The 20,637-nt window shown below is 33.4% G+C and overlaps 1 protein-coding gene across 1 annotated transcript in view; it reads left to right on the plus strand.

Annotated features, from left to right (window-relative positions):
- Nucleotides 1-20,637, plus strand: part of CCDC178 (coiled-coil domain containing 178) — a 397,121-nt gene that overhangs the window by 125,080 nt on the left and 251,404 nt on the right. Inside the window, exons 14-17 of the mRNA XM_064578794.1 lie at nucleotides 238-399; nucleotides 1,982-2,095; nucleotides 8,395-8,540; nucleotides 11,577-11,736. Coding sequence (XP_064434864.1) covers nucleotides 238-399; nucleotides 1,982-2,095; nucleotides 8,395-8,540; nucleotides 11,577-11,736 — 582 coding nt within the window. The remainder of the gene's footprint in view (nucleotides 1-237; nucleotides 400-1,981; nucleotides 2,096-8,394; nucleotides 8,541-11,576; nucleotides 11,737-20,637) is intronic.

The following is a 20,637-nucleotide window of genomic DNA, read 5'->3' on the forward strand; positions in this document are numbered from 1 at the left end:
TTTAATTTTCAAATAACAACAAACATTACTTCCTGGCTCAGGATTGAGACTCAATAAATGTTTTTTTTTTTTTTTAAGTTTTTATTTCCAGTTAGTTAACATACAGTGAAATATTAGTTTCAGGTGTACAATATAATGATTCAGCAATTCCATACATCACCCTTACAAGTGCACTCCTTAATACCTATGTTTAGGTAATTAATAACTGAGTGAATTATTTAAAATCTTTGCTGGCAGAAAAGACTGTATACCATTCAAGAAGAACAGATACTTGAGAGGCGGGAACTTTTGGAAAAGAAAGCAATGTGTGCCCTGGCACTGGCCGAACTAGAGGCGTCTCTGCTTGAACTAGAAGAAGACGCTATAAGAATCAGAACTATGCACAAAGAACATTCTGATGTAAGTATTTGTAATTAATCCAGAAGCTAATTTCCAGGAATATTTAAGTCAAATCATGTATGTGATTTTACATTATTACTTGGAATATGATGATTTCACATAGTAAGACATAAAAGCATGAACAAAATACATATATTATGGCCACACGACTGATCTGTAGTGAAACTATATAGCAAGACTACTAATGCTATTACCTGGAACCCCATACTCTATATTAGAGTGTACTTAGGAAAAGCAGTTTTCAAATAAATGAGTAGTGATTTATCTGATGTGATTGCCCACTATGTTAAATTTAATTCAAAGTCTTCACTGCTTGTTAATAAAATGCTAAGGCTGTGTTTGCTCAAATATAAAATATAATGCATCTTGGCATTTTTATGGCAAATATTTGATGTATGTAGAAGAAGTTAAGACACCTAGGATGAAAAATAAAGCAAACGTCGATAAAATATTTTCAAAACAACAAGTTTATGGCAGTAACTGATATTGCTAGCCCTTCCCAAAGAAAAATTTAGTAGAAAAATATGTATGCATCATGTCATTAGTCTTTTGGAAAAGTGGAGGGTGTGGTAAGAGTTATATATTCTTGTCCTTAGATGCAGGGAGGACATACATATATATATTCATTTGGGCCAGTTTGGCAACAGGATTTTTTTTTCTTTGTAAATGATGATGTAATTTTATATTCTTAGTCTTTAATAATTTTCAGTGTTTTTTTAATTTAAAAAACTTTATGATTTATAAGATGTTCCCATTTTGAGAGTTTATTTTGATCTCCAAAGTCTCCCTATGAAGTAGACAAGACAGAGTTTATCTGGATCATAGCCTTAAGAAAACTTGGGCCTAAATGCATGAAGCAACTTGCACAAGGCCGTAAAACACGGCAACAACAAATTCTGAGTATACTACTATACTCAGGGCTCTTAATTGCTTATCCTAGAGCTCATGTAATGAATATATAACCAGTACTAACACCTAGTGAGATAAATGATTTTAATAATGGATCCTCCTTACATTAGTGATGGAAATTTATTAATTGCTTCAAAAGCCTCAGTATAATCATCTGAGTATAATGAATTCCTAAAAAGATTAATGACTTTTATTCCCCCTTATTTTATAATAGCCATTGTTTTATCTCATCTTTTAGTTCAGTAATCATTTTTGTTTTTATTATATTTTAATAGTTTATAAGTTATAAGAACTATCAATTTAACACAAACTCTTGAAAACAATAAGTTTTTATGTACTTTTGGTAATGATTGCTGACAATTTGTATCTGGAATTTTAATTTTGGTTAAGATATTTTAAGTATCATGGTGAAAACTGATGATTTCTATGTGAGTTTCTTAGTTTTTGTTACTTAGCTAAAATTGGTTAGATTTTGGTTTTCTCCAATAATTCAAATGGAATATTGGGATGTGGATATCATAGTATGTTTTTGTAATTCATGTTTGTTGGTCCTTTTCCTTTATACCAAAATATATACTGTTATTATTAAAATAGTCACTTGAGAACTATTTGGTCTAAACCAGAATAATTGGATTGCAAATGCTGCACATCTTAATTTCTGAATGTCTTCTAGATATTAAATGATATAACTGAGAGGAGAGACGATGTTAAAAGAAATGTGGAAAGAACTAAGCAAAAATTACGAAGAAGGGGGAAGAAAACCCGTGAGGCAATAACAGAAACTGAGGTAAGAAATTTAACATAAAAAATAATTATGAATTTACAACTTCTTTATGTCAATGAAAACTATTCAAGCAAATTTATTTTAGGTTGATGCCTCTCATTTCTAATTGGTTGCACTAAGTAGTTTCTATACACATACACACACACACATACACACACGCACACACATGCACACACACACACAGTCTCCGTATCTTCATTTTTTTCTCTTGCGGTGTTTTTCCCATTGTACTAGTGAATTCTCCTGTTAACCTGTCCTACAAAGTAGAGGTGGGGATTTGTATTGTACTAAAAATAGTACCATGTTTATACAGATGAGACCAATACACAGACTGAAACATCTGTTAATATCTGACATCTCAGTTTTACCCTCAAGCTGGTGTATAGGCAGCATGAACAAATGGTCATATATCAAAGGGCTTCAGGGCTTTTTCCAAATTAGAAATACTTGCTCCCTGAGAATCTTTTTCTCTAATATTTTGTCTTTAGAGAATCACTGGATATGGGGGGTGGAGATAGTCCATTGTCTTTAACTTGGTATCCTCTGGATATACTTTAAAGGTCGCACCAATTGGATTTGTTGGTGGACAGCATGTTGGCTATGAAACAGAGGTGTAATAATATCATTTTTTTTAAAGTTTGTACTAGGCCACAAAAGATTAAAAATTATCAAGGAAAATAGTAATACTAATAACAACAACAGATACTGATATTTTGCATGTTCTCTGTATACCAGGCATTATTTTAAGTGCTCAGACATATTAACTCATTTCAACTTCATAATAACTCTGTGAAGATTGTGCTATTTTTATCCCCATTCTACAGTTGAAGAATCTAATGCCTTGTTTTTGAATTAACTTGTTCAGTTTCACACAGCTCATTAATGGTGGAGTTGAGATTCACTAAATCTGGCACTGACATTAGAGTCTGTGCTCTTAACCATTATGTTATTCTGGTCAGATCATACAGGTTACTTTTGTTGAATACAATGGAGCAAAATCAGAACTCAGTAACAAAAAAATAGAGCAAAAAGAAAACATTACTGGAAATATTTTTTAAATTACATTTTTTCATTATTTGTTCTGTGTTAAGGAATATGTAGAAGCACAAATTATTTATAAATTATTGATGATAAACTATACAGCAAAATTTATGGAACAGGCCAAGGTAATACGTTAGTGTTACCAACAAATCATTTTGGTAAGAAAAATGTAAAGTATTTAGCATATCTATAAGGACAAAAAGAATATAAAAACAGCCATGGGAAAAATTAAAAGAGACATAATTATATATAGTAGTGGAAGAAAGAATGCTATTTTGCATAGAACTTTGTTTTAAAATTTAGATGAAGTACACAATTTATATACAAATTATTATACTATTTATTAAAATACAAATAATGAAAACTGGGTAAAGAGGGAAAATCACAACAAGAGTAGAATAAAAATTATAGAATAAATGTAATTTGTCTATACCACTAACCACAAGAACAAGCACAGGGGTGCCTGGGTGGTTTGGTCAGTTAAGCCTCCAATTCTTGATTTCAGCTCAGGTCATGACCTCAGGGTCATGAGATTGAGCCCCACATTGGGCTCCATGCTGGGCATGGAGCCTACTTGAGATTCTCTTTCTCCCTCTCCTTCTGCCCCTCTCTCCCAGCTTGCATGTGTGCGTTCTCTCTCTCTCCCTAAAAGAAAAAAAATTAATTAAAAAAAAAAACAAAAAACAAGCCCAGATACTTTATAGGCCTCCTTACAAAGACCAGATACAGACCATAAGAAAGTATGGAAAGCTTCTAAATTTATTCTGTAATAATATAATTCTGAAATTGTAACTGAAAAATACTAGCTTGAAAAAGAAATCTTTAGGTGACCTCACTTATGAACACAGATGACAAACTCTTAAATATATCAGTGAATTGAGTTTTTAAAATGTGATTAAAAAGCATGTATTATGCAAAGTAAGATTCCTTTGAAGAATGTGAAGATGAGTCAACATAAACAAATGTACAGCTGACACTGGAACAATGCAGGATTTAGGCAGTACCAGCCTTCATGTAGTCGAAAATCTACGTGTAACTTTTGACTCCCCCAAAACTTAACTACTAATAGCCTACTGTTTACTGGAAGCTTTACTGATTGCAAATAGTTGATTAACAAATATTTTATATGCTATAGATATTATATACTATATCCTTATATTAAAAGAAGCTAGACAAAAGAAAATGTTATTAGAAAAATCAAAAGGAAGAAAAAATACATTTACAGTGGTGTGCTGTTAAAAATCTGCCTGTAGGGGCGCCTGGGTGGCTCAGTTGGTTAAGCGACTGCCTTCGGCTCAGGTCATGATCCTGGAGTCCCTGGATCGAGTCCCGCATCGGGCTCCCTGCTTGGCGGGGAGTCTGCTTCTCCCTCTCCCACTCCCCGTTTGTGTTCCCTCTCTCGCTGTGTCTTTCTCTGTCAAATAAATAAATAAAATCTTTAAAAAAAAAAAAAAAAAAAATCTGCCTGTAGGAGGAACTGCACGGGTTCCAACCTGTGTTGTTCAAGGATCAGCTGTACTAATATAATTCAGTACATTTACAGAAATGAAAGACAATTAACCTAAAATATTTAATAAAACACTATAGGCACTAATGATTTTCAAAAACACTTTTAACTATCTAGAAATAGAATGAAAACATCCTTACCTTGATAATGTGTCTACCAGTACTTTCCAGCAAACGTTATACTTAATGGCAAAAACATTAAAATTATTTCCATTAAAATCAGGAACAAAAACATTCAGACAAGCTCCTACTACTCAGCATACTACTGTTATTGATAACAAATTACTGTTAACACATGTCACAAAGGTAAAACATATGTGTTGAACATGGCAGTGGAAAACCACCTGGTTACTCATGTCCACATCTGAATACTAGTTTCAAAAAATATTAACTAAAAATTGCCAAAGGTGGTATGTCTAATAAATATAACAAATTTCAATGAAGAATATGGCTGAACACTTTCTTTGTGTGTGTGCTCAGTATTGTAGAAGGTACTAGGAGTTGAAGGGCTAGAAAAGAAGGGTTAATTTTCTTTTATTTGTCCTTCAAATAAGTTTGTCTTTTCAATTACTATTAAGCACTTGAGATATATTAAACATTGTTAGAATTTGCTGGAATTGGGGAAGTAAAAGGAGAACTTTGTTCACTCAAGAAGCACATTATCTTGTTGGGGAGCAGACAAGGACACAGAGCATTAATACACTGTGAGCAAAGCCATGACAGCAGTATAATGAGGTAGAAGAGTGTCATGGAGGAGGACACCTGACTGAACTGAGGGAATTGGGGTAGGTTTTTCAGAGGAGGTTATATCTAAAAATGAGAATTACTAATGGAGTAAATGAAGGTTAAATACTTACATTGCCATGATGTTGTGGAGAATAGAGATGATATACAAAAAGCCTTAAAAAATTATTGTCACTGAAGGTACTTATCATCATCAGCATCATCATTATCATTATATAATTTTTAAATTGATGAAGAAATGAAGTAAGGGCATTTTAGAAACAGGTGCTGTTTGCAAAGCAAAGGTATCATGAAATAGTGCTGTGTGTGGAATCGCAGGTAGTTTGGTATGACCAGAGAGCAGGGCACCTATTTTAAGAGTGAAAAGAGGGGCGCCTGGGTGGCTCGGTCGTTAAGCGTCTGCCTTCGGCTCAGATCGTGATCCCGGGTGCTGGGATCGAGCCCCGCATTGGGCTCCCTTCTCCCTCTCCCACTCCCCCTGTTTGTGTTCTCTCTCTCGCTGTGTCTCTCTCTGTCAAATAAATAAATAAGATCTTTAAAAAAAAAAGTGAAAAGAGATGAAGCTAGTGAGATGGGCAATACACAGATGAAGAAATGCCTCATGCGCCATGCTGTTGAACACCAAACTGTTGTAATGTCAAATATCATTAATAGCATTTATTAAGTACTTTTATGCTGATAGGTGTACAAGCCATACTATAGACCCTATTTCTGTCTTCTAAGAACTTAAGTTCTAAGACAAATAATTTTTAAGACAAATAATTTTATCTTTTACTGTGCATAAGCATTTCAATCATGGGCCAAAATAAACATGGGCCAAGTTAAACATGGGCCATTACTGAATTTTTACTATTTCTAACCCCAATTTAAATCTTAGGCATAGATTCTAAACTTATTATGTTTAGATAATTTAAAAATTAAATCTTAAATAAAAATCTTAAAATCTTAAATTCTTAATCTAAAATCTTTAAAAAATCTTAAATAAAATTAAAAATATAATTTGAAATTAATAATTTAGAATCTGAATATAATCTTTATTACATAATATTTTTTAAATATGTGACTTGAAAGTTTGGGGGATAAGGAAATGATGAAAAATGTTGTATACTAAAACATTAATTAACTGCAATTCAGATTTTTAGATTCTTCCAGGTCTGGACATGAAAGTACCCTTAGGTTGGAAAGCCTCCAAATTACTGATGCCTGTGTCCCCCAGGGCTAGAGAAAAAATAAGCCAAAGAATGGTCAAATTATAAATAAATCTTAAATAAATAAATCTGCCTCTATTCCCATTTGCTGTGGTGGCCCTTCAGCATTTATCAAAAGACTTACAAATGGCTATTGGGGGGTTCCCCAGTCTTCTGCTCACTGCAGATGTGCAGATTTGTACTCCTGATTGACATACAACATCTAACGACTTCTCTCTAGACTCAGCTTACCATAATGATGTTTCTCATATTTTTGATGCCATGGAAGGGGTTATGCTGTTAACATTTACCAAAGCCTCACTGATGGTACCTACTAGAGTGGCAAAATACCATTTTTTGCTTTTCATTGCTGTCTGCAGGAAGCACACTGTCTCTTTCTTTTGTTTAGTGTAGATGTTTTGACACCACCTTTAGAACTGCTGAATTGACTGGTCTGGTCTAAGTTGTTGATACCATTGCTTCTGATGTCTTTTGACTTTGCTGTGAGAATCTTCATTCAAGATTAAGGCATGAATTATGGAATCTGACTTAAAAAATTCAAGTTCGGTGATAGCATGCTGTACCCAGAGTTGCCCATCTCTTTGACTCCTACCTACTTACTTTATTCCATACTTGTACCTCTTCACACTTTTTGGGGGGACTGACTTTTCTCCCAGTAATAATATAGTATCCTATTGGTCACACTGAAGAATCCTAGTCAGCCATCTTTCAACTACATTCAGGTATTAAAAACAAGCAAACCAAAAAACCCTCATTTATCAGTAGACGAATTCTAGAACTTTCAGAAAAAGAAAGAAACAAAGGGAGGGTATGAAAATCCAAATACAGTACCCAGTGTTGAAAGTCGTGGACAAATAGCAGATTTTTATAGGAAAATAAATATAAAAGATTAGCCTTTCTACTTGAAATCTGTAAGAGTAGAGAAAGAATCAGAGAGCATATGGGGGGAAGTGGGAGAAAATAGGAGCAAGGGGAGCAGTTGATATCTAAAATCATTTGGAAGAGTAGCACTAATTAGAAGCAATGCCAAATGTGGGGAACAGCATTCAGTAAGTCAGTCATCCAATCAGTAAATCATTCAGTCATATAAACATCAACAGTCATGAAAGGATCATGCAAAAACTAGATGCAAAATAAAATCTTCAGTTTGGAATTGCATAGGTCAGCCTTGGGAAAGTGTACTGGTATTAAATATTAATTTCTTTTGTTTGAAAGATCAGGACAATGTATATCCTTGCCCACCTTCAATGTACATGTTTGAAAACCAGTAACCAAATGTTTATATATTTTTTTAAGATTTTATTTATTTGAGAGTGAGAGAGAGATCATGAGCAGGGAGGGGGTAGAGGGAGAAGCAGACATCTCCACTGAGCAGGGAACCCGATGTGGGACTCGATCTCAGGACTCTGAGATCATGATCTGAGCTGAAGGCAGACGCTTAACCAACTGAGCCACCCAGGTGCCCCATCCACATGTTTATATTTTGAAAGGACATGCCTTTAAGGTGTGCTTGTATGGGGGCATGTGGAGGGGAAGACAGTGCAGGGGAGAGAGGGGAAAAGGGAAAGAGGAAGAGAGCTGTGGGAAGAGAGACTATATAGTTCTAAACCATTTTTTAGACAATCTCATCAGATGTAACTATGGAGAAGAGAAAGAACATAAATCTAAGTTGTTACTTACACTGATAATAAGTTACTGTTTGCTTTTAATTGTTTACATGGCCAAATGTAATTGTGTCCTTAAGTTGCAAGGATTTGAAAATTCTAGTATTTAAAATAAAACATCCTTGAATTTATTTTCCAGGAAAAATGCTCAATAACTTTTAGAGAAATAGAGAACACTAAAAGTAAAACCATTATTTATCATGCAAAAATAAATCAGTTGAATAAGAACTTAAAAGAAAAAGAGAAAGAAAATATTACTTTTGCTCAGACACTTGGGAATTTAAAGTAAGTACTTAAATTTTATCAAAATATTAAATGTTCAATATATTATTTGTAAAAGAGATAAGACCAAATTTCTTTAAGGTTTATTCTTAAAATGGTCCATTATTTTCCATCATTATTTGATGTGGAGTACACATGTGATATTTGATAATTTTGGTTTAAAAACGTAAATTGTGGGGGCACCTGGGTGGCTCTTGGGCTCAGCTCTTGATCTCAGGTTTAAGCCTCACATTGGGCTCCACCTGGCTTGGAGCCTACATAAAAAACAAACAAACATAAATTGTGTTCATTTTTTATTATTCCCCTGGGTCTATTCTTATTTGAATAACTGGGAATGTTTATTCTTTTCCAAGTATAAGAACTTTTATTAATTATGAAATTAATAATCTTTCCCACTCATTTCAGTATTTCTCACTCATGTGACATGGTTAATAATATATGGTTTTTCACCCAAACTTTTTTGATAAGTTTTGTGGTAATCCTTTAGAAATAGATATTCTACAAAACCTTATGTAATTTGTTCGTATTTATTGTCTTCAGAAAGCTCTTATTCAGTCCCTTTATTAATCAGGGACATACCTAACAAGGGTTAGTAAGATCTTTCACTCAGAGAATGATCATACTCTAAGGCCTCTAGTGTTTCCATAAGACCCTCACTTAGAACTTACATTCTCTTCCTTTGTTCCTTTTGGTTCTTATTTTTCTATTTTGTAATACATTGAGAACAGAGCTTGAAGGACTACGGGAAGGATATACATTGGTCACATTTAGGAATTATAGTTTGATTTAAATAAGATCTATTAATTAACAATGGTGATGGATAATGTCAAATAATATTTAAAGTTACTATTGATTGACTTCCTAATGTGCCAGGCACTTTGTGGGCAATCTGTGTACTTTATCTTATCCAGTTCTCACAGCAAATTCTTAAGTTATGTAATATGAATACTGAGGAAACAAGCTCAGGGAAATTAAATGATTGTCTTTGTACAGCTAATCAGTGGTTAGAGCCAGCCCCAGTTTAGGTCCATCTTGTTCCAGTGTGTGCTTTTAAAACTGTGCATATTGACTCACTAAACTAGGATTGGAAAGGAAGATTATTGCAAATAAACTATATTAGTAATAATCTACTGGTATTTTCAATAGATGACTATATCAAGTTAATCATTATTTATTAAGAACCCACAGTGTGCCTAGTCCCAGACAGCAAGAAGGACAAAGAAATGACAAATGGGAAAGTGTACCTTCAAGTTTCTGAAGATAATTTTAGAAATACAAACTTGCATATGCAAAATGATTAAAATATGGTGATTAGAATAATAGCAATTAAAGCTGTCCTTGACTCTAATTTTTGCAACTGTTCCTTAATTAGGATGTGAAAGGATTTAGACCCAGACCCATAGGACTTCAGAGTTTATTCTTTTTATCACTATGAGAAAGGAAACACTATTTTCATGTATAGATATACATAAAAGCATATATAGCCTATATAATGTATGTGTGTGTATAGTTAACTAATAAAAATGCTGTGTTGAATATAATCCAATCTCAAAATACTTAGTGTAGAGAACAAAGTATATGTGGTCAAGATATAGTGATGTTTGCTGGAAGCAACTTTGAGAGTTTTTTGGCTCTGGTCATACTAGCTGTTCCCCATGTGAATTTCATGGTTTCTATGTTCCATAATATTGATATCAGTGAATATTTATATAGGATATCACATAAGAATTTTGGATGTTTTTGGTATGAATGATGAAGTGGAAAAAACATGGGCAAGACATATAGATAAAAGGAAAGGACCTTATCCTATTTAGAAGGAGAGCCTCACATCTAAAAACGTAAACAAAAAATGTTGTTTTCAAATTTCTGATAATAGCCATAGTAGAGAAAGAGAAAAAAAAATGAGTATTTAGTGTTGAGCTGCTGAATCAAACAGAATAAGACAAAACTGGATTTGCATTCTGGTTCTGTTATTTACTAATTAGCTTACATAAGCTAATTATGGTGAAGTTTAGTTTCTTCATCTGTAAATTGCTATAATGATTATTCTTCCATAGGGTTGTTGTATTAAATGAGATATTATATTTGAGCACTTTAACATTTCAGCCCCTCAAAAACTTTAGTCCTGCTGCCTTTTTAGCTAACTGTGCAAATGACTCAATTTTCTATACCAGCAGAGATAAAAACAAATATGGGTAACATAAGACAGTGCTGAGTTTTTGCAGCTCTGTTTATTCTGCACTCTGTGTTACTGATCAACTCTGACAATTATTTCTAAAGCATATTTGTTTTCATTATTGTTTTAACCACTTTTTGATGCTTTTTCTATTAGTGTTGTTCCTTATTTAAATAAAAATCATTTAACCTCTGTGTCAGTATATACTTAGTTACAAATGACAAAATACACACACATGTACACAAACAAAGGTATTCACACAACAGCTTAAACTGAACAATAGGGAAATGTGTCCTCCTATATAACAGGAACCCTTGGGTAGGGTAAGGTGCAGAGTTGATTGATATTAGTGAATCAGCAGCTCAACACTAGGTACTCATTTTTTTCTCTCTCCACTACATCCATTGTCATCAAGTTTGAAAACATGACTCATTTACATTTAGTGGATATTGAGTCTTTCTACATGGAATTAGGCCCTTGTCTTTCATCTTATTAGGCTATATTAATATATATGTTCACTCCTAAATAATTAACCATATGCTAATTGGCTTAATTTAATTGGAATATATCTTTGGTGTTATATGCTGCATGGAGGGAGGGGTTCTTTTAGAATGACAACAAAATAGAAGCACGCTGGGTAGGCAACCAAGAGAATCCACTAAATTTCTCCAGAGATTTTCTTCCAACTGGATCATTTAGAAGTAGCTCTATGGAGGTAGGCCTATGGAAAGGATTGGGGAATTTTTCCAAAGCCATTCAGTTCTAAGACTTTTAAATATTGGCTCTTTTAAAATGTATCACAAATGTATTTTAAAAAATAAAATATGAATTGATTAGTTGCAAATACAATTCTTTCTTCATAGAAATGAATTTTTAACCATGAGATATAAAAGGGAGCATGCACAAGCTGTATTTGATCATCTCATAAGTGAGAAAAAAATCTATGAAGAGAGACTCTATGAGGAAGAACAGAGATATCGAACACTCATTACCATGAGGCAAAAAACTCTGGCAGATATTAAAGTGAGTATTTTTTTTTTTTTTTTTTAAGATTTTATTTATTTATTTGAGACAGAGAGAATGAGAGACAGAGAGCATGAGAGGGAGGAGGGTCAGAGGGAGAAGCAGACTCCCTGCCGAGCAGGGAGCCCGATGTGGGACTCGATCCTGGGACTCCAGGATCATGACCTGAGCCGAAGGCAGTTGCTTAACCAACTGAGCCACCCAGGCGCCCGAAAGTGAGTATTATTTTTATACTGTCTTAGAATGAAAGAAATATAGTGATAGTCAAAATAGCGGCTAGTCTGAGACACTCATTTTTCATCTTGAAGTAGCAAAGGTTTAAATTCTAAAAACTTAAAAACTTTTAAAGATATATGTAATATCATAGTGTATTTTTACAAGCTATTTTTGATCCTGATGTTTATATATCCAATTATTATATATATTCATATACTCAATTACTTTTCTTCCTTTTTACATTTTCAAAGACATTGTTTAATTCATTTTAAAAAATGGAGCAAATATACATTAAACAAACAAATGTGTCAGTGAATGAACATACCATCTATAGTGCTATTTCTGTGATCCTTCCTATAGAAAAGTATTAATAAAGGAACAATAATTTTATTAATAATAATGCTAAGTAATATTCTTCCATTTTAAATGTGGCCGTTACATAGAAAAAGGGTATTTTGGGAGGAGGGGGCCTAAAAATATGAAAATAATTGGTGCCATCTAGTGGCAATAAATGATGCCTCCTCTTGGAGAGGTTCCTGAAACATTGATGGCTAAATCTCAAGATTTGTGATATATGAATGGACTAGGGAGGCTTAGACTCAAATGCACCCCTCAAAAAGAGAAGGCTTAAGTTATTTACTGATTTAAGCATCATTCTCTGCCTCATATTTTATCACAGCAGTAGGATTAGCTGCTTGAATTCAACCACATTTTCCAATCGTACTGGTGCTGAGAACACAGTGGGATCTCAATAATCATTTATTGACTGGCATTTCAACACTTTAATGGAACAATAATAATTAGTGAAATGGCAAAATATGGTCAGCAGGAGAGAGACAAAGAAAAAATCCTGTATAACTAGCCTCTCAGAAATGGAGATTTGTATTTTTTTCATCCAAAATCTTGTCTCTGCCATCCCATTCTGAAATGTACTTACCTCCAGCCACTTGTCACATCACATGGTTTTGTAGTACGAGTCTCTATCTTGTTTTGCTCATTCGTTTTTACTTGTTTGTTGTCTGCCTGCATCTTGCAATACTAACGTATTGTCAGTGAGGACAGGAGATTTTCTGTCACATTCTTTGTATCCTAAAAGCTCAGAACTGTGTCTGTCACAAGGGAGGCACTCAGTGAATAGTCATTGAATGACTGAATGAATAAATGGATGAACATATGCTTTTTTGGTAATTTTGCTGCCCACATGCATGATAATGCCTGAAAGCAGGAGCATTTCAGAGATACTTTCCATACTGCGCCAGCCTGATACTTTAGTTGAATACTTATGTTGTATGCAAAAGCTGAATCTGTCCCTTTCTTTCTCTTTCTCATTCTCCCTCTCTCCTTGATAATGCATGAGAAATTTGCCATCTAGTCTGTTCTCTCTAGATGAAAATTATTACATTGTCTATTGCTTTCTAGCAATTAAGGATTCTGCTAAATATCTGCATAATACTTCTCAAGTAATCTTCAATTTATATGAAATTGTCTCTTATCAGCTCTTGGATAGCTCTTTGTTATGCATTTACCCTATGTGACCAGAAGCATAGAGTTTGAACAGGCATAGTTTAGATGTGATTTATCTCATCATTAGTGACACTCTTTATGATTATGATCAGTTATTGGCATTAAATAGTGGAAAGACAATGTGATTTTTCATAACACTATTCTCATCCCTGTTTAGAAATTGGATGAGATAAAAATTTGTAAATATGTATGTAATATGAAGCATTCTCATAAAGAAACAAGTTTCATTAGGCATCATTATAGATGTGGTATTACTAATCTGGAGTGTCCCCTCTGGGCAAAGGAATTGATCACAATTATGGATCATCTGAAGGAATTGTTTAATAAAAGACTATAAAGGCCACAGTACAAATAACTGGGGATGTAGGAAAACATGCCATAGAATTAGAAATACAAACAGCCAATAAAATGGTTTAAGAAAAAAATATATACAGACTTCAGATAGCATACAATGTAGTTCTGGAGTTAAAATCTACCTTTTTTGGTAGGTAGTTCCATATTAGATATCTTTAAATGGAAGATTTTTTAAATGTTAAATGGAGTTTTTATTAACTGCCTATAATTTGCAAATGCAATTAAGATTAAAATTTCAGTATAGCATATTCATCAAAGCACTATAGCTCTAGTTACTGATCTTCCTTTTTTGTTACTGGAAAGATCCAAACAAAACTGGAGTTTCAGGTATTTTAATCTATTATTAGCCATCCTCAGAAGTCCCACTGCTTTTCTATGTCAGTGCCTTTCTCTATTGCTCTTTCTATATCCTTGTTCTTCTTCCTATAATTTAGGGTATGATATGAGAAGGGTATAATGGATTACATTGGATCTTTGGCGGACAGAACAATTTCCAAATTGAGTCTGAAAGACACAATCTCCCAATATTTTGTAGAATTTATTAGTTTTTATTTGGCTTCATATTTATATTTCACTCTCAGGAAATACTTACAATAGTCCCATATTTGGCTATTAAATCATTTCTTGACCATTTCATGTGGAAAATTCTTAGCTTAATACAGAGACAGTGATTCACTGCCTCATTAGACAGCCAGGTACAGCAATAGTAAAAATCAGAAACAAATTTAATCTCTGAACTAATTTTAAAGATTATTACAATTTTAAAAATAATTCTCCTATTGTCCACTCATCACTTCATTCACACAACTAGTTCAGGGCACTCAGTGTTGGATGACCAAAACCCTAGCCTCAATTTTAAAGATGCAATCAGCAGAAAGATGGAAGATGTGAAAAACAAACTTGAATTTAGTAACAATGCACAAATTACATACAATAAATTTTGTTGCTGGCCCAGTGACCTGATACATTAGATATGATTAAAATAAAATAAAAGCCATTACGTATTCTGTGATCTTAATAGTGGGAAATGTATATGTGAAAAACCTGGAAACATTTAGAACTGCGCAGTGAACCTCCTAGGCAAGAATAATTTGCCTTAATGTTAATTTTCTTGCCACGAAAAGATTTTAAAATAACATGAAATTTTTAAAAATTAGGAACATGGTTTGCATAATATTTTTAACAATTCTGATAGGATTAAGCATTAATCACATGTAATAATATTAATTCGGTTCATCATATTGCTTTTTTAAAGCAACTTATTCAAATCATTCCTCTTTGAGGAATGAACATTTTAATCTGAGGACTGGTAGCAAAAGCTTGCTAGTTTTATACTGGAGAACCCTTCAAGTTTTTGCACAGACCCAGTGCTGCAATGATCGTAGGTACTTAGAAATCAGGAGAGAGTAACACTAGAATGTGAAGGAAAGATGTAGCATGGGTATAAGTGATACCCAAATATAAATTTAATGTATTTTGGATGTTTACTTAGAGCATGATCTGTTAAACAAGGAAGAAGCCTCTCTTCTTTTTGCATCTCTCTCCAGCATCATGTTACATCTTGCAGATATGTCCCAGAATTTCTACTAACACTACATTAAAGCACTATACATGAAGTTTGAATAGGCTTTTTATTTTTTGAACTAGCAACCAATCACCATTTTAGCTTTTTTCCCCCCAAACTACCTAGAGGCATCTATTAAAATCACTTGGCCATAATCCATTTCAGTTTTTATGTACATTGGTATTTTTTAACATTATTGCGATAATACTCTATGAACACACTTTGGATGTTATGCTTTTTCCAGGTAACATTAATTTCCTAGTGGGACTGCCACTTTTGAAATTCCTCTCCCCTCCCCACTGCAGAGTAATAGCATAAATATATGATTATTCTCTTTTAGTCAATTAAAGTCATTATAGTATGAGTTTCCAAATATCAGATTGCATTCTTAAGTATACCTAATTGGTTATGCTTTATTAAAATTGTAATACATTACTGGATTCAATTTGCAACCATTTAATGCTGAATATCTATTGGTCTATAGTTCTTCTATTTTGTACTTTGTTCAAGATATTGGTATCAGAGATTTACAACAGTTTTTAAATCAAATAAGAAGGTTTTCTTTTTTTTTCTTCGTTAAATAGCATAACACATTTCAGTTCCTTAAAGTTTTTAGAAATTCTTCCATGATACTATCAAGATATGTGAGGAGTTAGAGATTTTACCTCACTTGCAAGCTAACAAGTTAGCCTGCCATAGTTTCACAGATGTGGGAGAAGGCATGAAACTCCTGAATGAGAAGCAGAGATTTTATTATGTCCTACACAACAACAGTGTGAACTTCATGTTTGCATAGGTTCACCTTGTCTCCAGGTCTCCTGGGATAATGGGAAAGTGGTCAGATGGATGCTACATACACAAGGAATTTTTATTGCAGCTGATGAACTTGGAATGTAGGAAAGCCCCAGTTTTTTATGGAAACTTCTAGCAAATGTGCCCAGCCTTTGCCCCAGAAGTCATTACATTTGCTATGCAATCTTGAAAAGGAGGTTCTGGATAAAAGTTGTCATAAGTGTATAAACATGGTGGTAAATGCCCCCATATATATATATATATATGGGGGCATTTACCACCATATATATATAGTGAGAGAGAGAGAGAGAGCTTGACCTTGACTCTTTTCTGAAGAAAAACATTTTAAAATTTATTCAGTTTATTCTTTGGTTTTTGCATGATTAATGTTTTCTAATTCTTGAGTCAATATGGTAAAGCTATATTTTTCTAGAAAAGATGATTTTAATGAGGTTTTCAAATTTATTATCAAGTTGTATGAAATATATATTTTTCATTTCTTCTGCTTCTGTCGTTATATTCTTTTCTCATGCACCAGACTTTTTTTTCTTTTCCTTGATTGACCCTGTTAAATTTTTCCCTTATAGTTGTTTTTCCACACACTACAAATTCTGATTTATTCACGATGATCATTTTTGTTCTCTAAGTCATTAGTTTTAGCTTTTTCTTTGTTAACTATTCTTTCTGACTGATTTTTATAATTTTATTTTGTTTCTTTCTCCTTTTTTTTAGCAAATTGAGTTTTTTCTTTCTCACTTACAATGAAAAGCAAACTTGAAAAATGACCAAGTAGTCTCTGAATGCAATTTTGGCAGTTTTAATATGTTGCACTCTTTGATATTGGTCTTGGCAATGATTTCTCTTGCATATGAACACCAAAAGCACATGAAACAAATGCAAAAATAAACAATTAGAACTACAGCTAAATGAAAAGCTTCTCCACAGAGAAAGAAATAATGAATAAATTGAAAAGACAGCCTACTAAATGGCAGAAAATATTTGCAAACTATATCTCTGATAAGGGGTTAATATTGAAAATAGATAAGTAACTCATACAACTCAATGGCAAAAAAAGAAAAAAAAAAAAACAGAAATAATCCAATTAAAAATGGGCAAAGGACCAGAATAGACATTTTTCCAAAGAAGTATACAGATGGCCAACAGAGAAATGAAAAGGTGCTCAACATCACAAATCATCAGGAAAATGCAAATTAAAACCACGATGAGATATCATCTCTTACCTGTTACGATGGCATTTATCAAAAACACAAGGGATAACAAGTATTGCTAAGGATGTGAAGGAAAGGGAACGCTATATATTGTTAATGGGAATGTAAATTGGTACAGCCATTTGGAAAACATTGTGGAGATTTTTTTAAAAAATTAAAAACAAATCCATTAATTCAGCCATCTCATTTCTAGGTATAAATCTGAAGGAGACAATCAGTATCCAAAAGAGATATCTGCACTGTCATGTTCATTGCTGCATTATTCACAATAGTCAACATACAGAAACAATCTAAGTGTCTGTCAATGTATGAATGGATAAAAAAGTTATGAATAGATAGATAGATAGATAGATAGATATTCATTCCATATATAATGCAATATTTTTCAGTCATGAGACAGAATGAAATCTTGCCATTTGCAATAAGATAGATAAACCTAGGGGACACTGTGCTAAGTGAAATAAGGCAGACAAAGAAAGACAAATACTATGTGATCTCACTTATTTGTGGAATCTAAAAAAAAAAAAAAGTTGAATTCAGAGCTTGTAGAATGGTGGTTATGTGGGGCGAGGGGGTTGGGTAAAATGGGGGAGATGCTGGTCAAAGGGTACAAACCTTATGTTATAAGATGAGTAAGTTCTGGAGATCTAATGTATTGCATGGTAACTATAGGTAATAATTTATTGTATACTTGAAATTTGCTAGGAGAGTATAGATCTTAAACATTCTTACCATATACACACACAAAAAGATAATTACATGAGATGATGGTTGTTTTACTTAACCTGATTGTGGTAATCATTTCACTATGTAAACATATATCAAATCATCACATTGCACATTTTAAATATATACAGTTTTATTTATCAACTAAACTTCAACAAAGCTAGAGAAAAATGAATTTTTGTTAAAAGGTTTTGTTTAATTTGCATGTAATTATCAAACAGGATCACTGCAACTTTTGCTTCATAGATAATTTCTGAGCAAATAAATGTTTAGTTCAACATGAATTAATTTGTGGGTTTTGCTTTATATATTTCTAGGTCATGTCATTCGGTGCATAGAGACTCACAATTATTAATTGACCATTTTGATCATATTTTTTAATATAATGACAATTTTCTCCTATGTATTGTTTTAGAGCTAATATCAACACCTGGTCTTTTTGTTAGACTAACCCCTAATTTTGCATTTTATTATTAAGTATTCTGGCTTATTTTTTAGATGTGTATTTGTAACCTTTATAGAGCAATATTTAGGATAATTTTGCTTTTCAATCCATTCTGCTTTAGTAATTTATATGATTAGTTTTACTGGTTCTTGCTTCTGTCATCTTGCTTAATGCTTTCTATGGTGACACTACCTTTCTACTTTTGCCATTATTATTTTTTTGGCATATTGACTATTGTGGTTTGATTTTATTGTTTTTAATAATGTAAAGTGGAGACATTCTAATTTTAATTATATCACTTTCAAATTTCCATCTAAATGTGTTCATATATTAGTAATGCAGATAAACATTGAGAGATAAAGCTGAGAATATAGGTTCGGGTTATATCGTGAAGACCCACTTGAAAAGTTTACACTTAATTTGTAAAGTAGTGGGAGGCATGAGGAATTTTCCAGGAGTACAGTGTGCTCAGAGATAGGCAAGATCAATTAGACAGCATTATGTAGGACAAATTGAAATGAAATGAAAACATGAGTTACAGATATAAGTTACAAAAAAAATGCTCTTGTAATTAAAGACAGGTGATAAGACATTGATGGAGCAGGAATGAGGTTTATAGACTTAACAGAGACTGATGTCAAATTGCATATGATAAATGAATAAAAGAACAGAATATGTAGAAGGAGGTATGATACTGGTTGACTAGAAAAATTATGGTGGCATTTATAGTAAAAAGAACTGTTGATGACTGGCTTTGCTGAGAAAAGGATCTATCTATCTTGGACGTGTTAGAAACTATGTATGTGGAAGCATACACCTAATCACTATGTGGAGATAGAGTTTGGGAGAAGGAGTAGAAATGGATAGAGTAAAAGATCAGTGAGTCAGCTACAGCATTAATAGTTGAAGCCAGGGGCGCCTGGGTGGCTCAGTCGTTAAGCGTCTGCCTTTGGCTCAGGTCATAATCCCAGGGTCCTGGGATCCAGCCCCGCATTCTGCTCCCTGCTCAGCGGAAAGCCTGCTTCTCCCTCTCCCACTCCCCCTGCTTGTGTTCCCTCTCTCACTGTCTCTTTCTCACTGTCAAATAAATAAATAAAATCTTAAAAAAAAAAATAGTTGAAGCCATGGGAGCTCATGAAAGCTTTAAAGAAAAGTGTTGGAGCATATCTGAAGACAGAACCTGAGTGTGCAAGTTGTTACATTATTATCTGTCAGCATTTGTATATTCATCTTGGTGACCACTGGGGCTAGGGCTCTGCAGACTACATTCTTTCTTCGTCACATGCCTCTAAGGCTCTGCAAAATATAGGGCACTAGAGGGAGATTGAAAGGTTGAAGGAGGAAGAAATGTGTTCTTTCCTGCTGGCTTCTAGTAGGCTTCCTGTCTTCTTGCAGGTCCTGGCAGCTTTATCCTAGAAATGCATATTCACCTGAAAGCAGCAGTTCCTGTCCATAGCTCTGCCTGAATACAACTTGGCTGTTAGGAGAGCATCAGTGATAGAGTATTATCAGATTGGTAAAGGCAGAAGATTAAATGTAAGAATGAAAGGAGCAAGAGCATTGAAAGAAATTAGAAAAGGCAGCTTTAGAATACTCTTTCAAGAGCTTTGGTAATAAAATAATTTATATAGTTCTATTTATTTGTTTGCCAATTGCAAGTTCCAGGTATATTTTCTAGCAAAAGGGAAAGAGATCAGATTGAGGGAGAGATTATATTATATGTTGTATTATGCAGTTTTACTTACTTATTTTTTTATGTTATGTTAGTCACTATACAGTACATAATTAGTTTTTGACACATGCAGTTTTATTTAAATATTTGGTTCCCATTCCAAGTGGTGATGCTTTTGAGGGAGAGAACACTATCTCACTCACATGAGTACTTTCAGAGTCCATCAAATGTCTAGGACATAATAAGTACCCAACATTTGCTGAGTTGAAGTCCAGATGAAGTGATGTGACTCCTAAAAGAGAAGTGGAAGAGTGAGGTTTATATTTTAATTTACTTTGGCAAGGATAAAGAAAATAGCTTCTCATTCATTCATTCATTC

This window comes from Mirounga angustirostris, unplaced genomic scaffold (assembly GCF_029215605.1).
Source record: "Mirounga angustirostris isolate CCGP_5_RB_7025 unplaced genomic scaffold, mMirAng1.0.hap1 SCAF_14, whole genome shotgun sequence".
NCBI lineage: Eukaryota > Metazoa > Chordata > Mammalia > Carnivora > Phocidae > Mirounga > Mirounga angustirostris.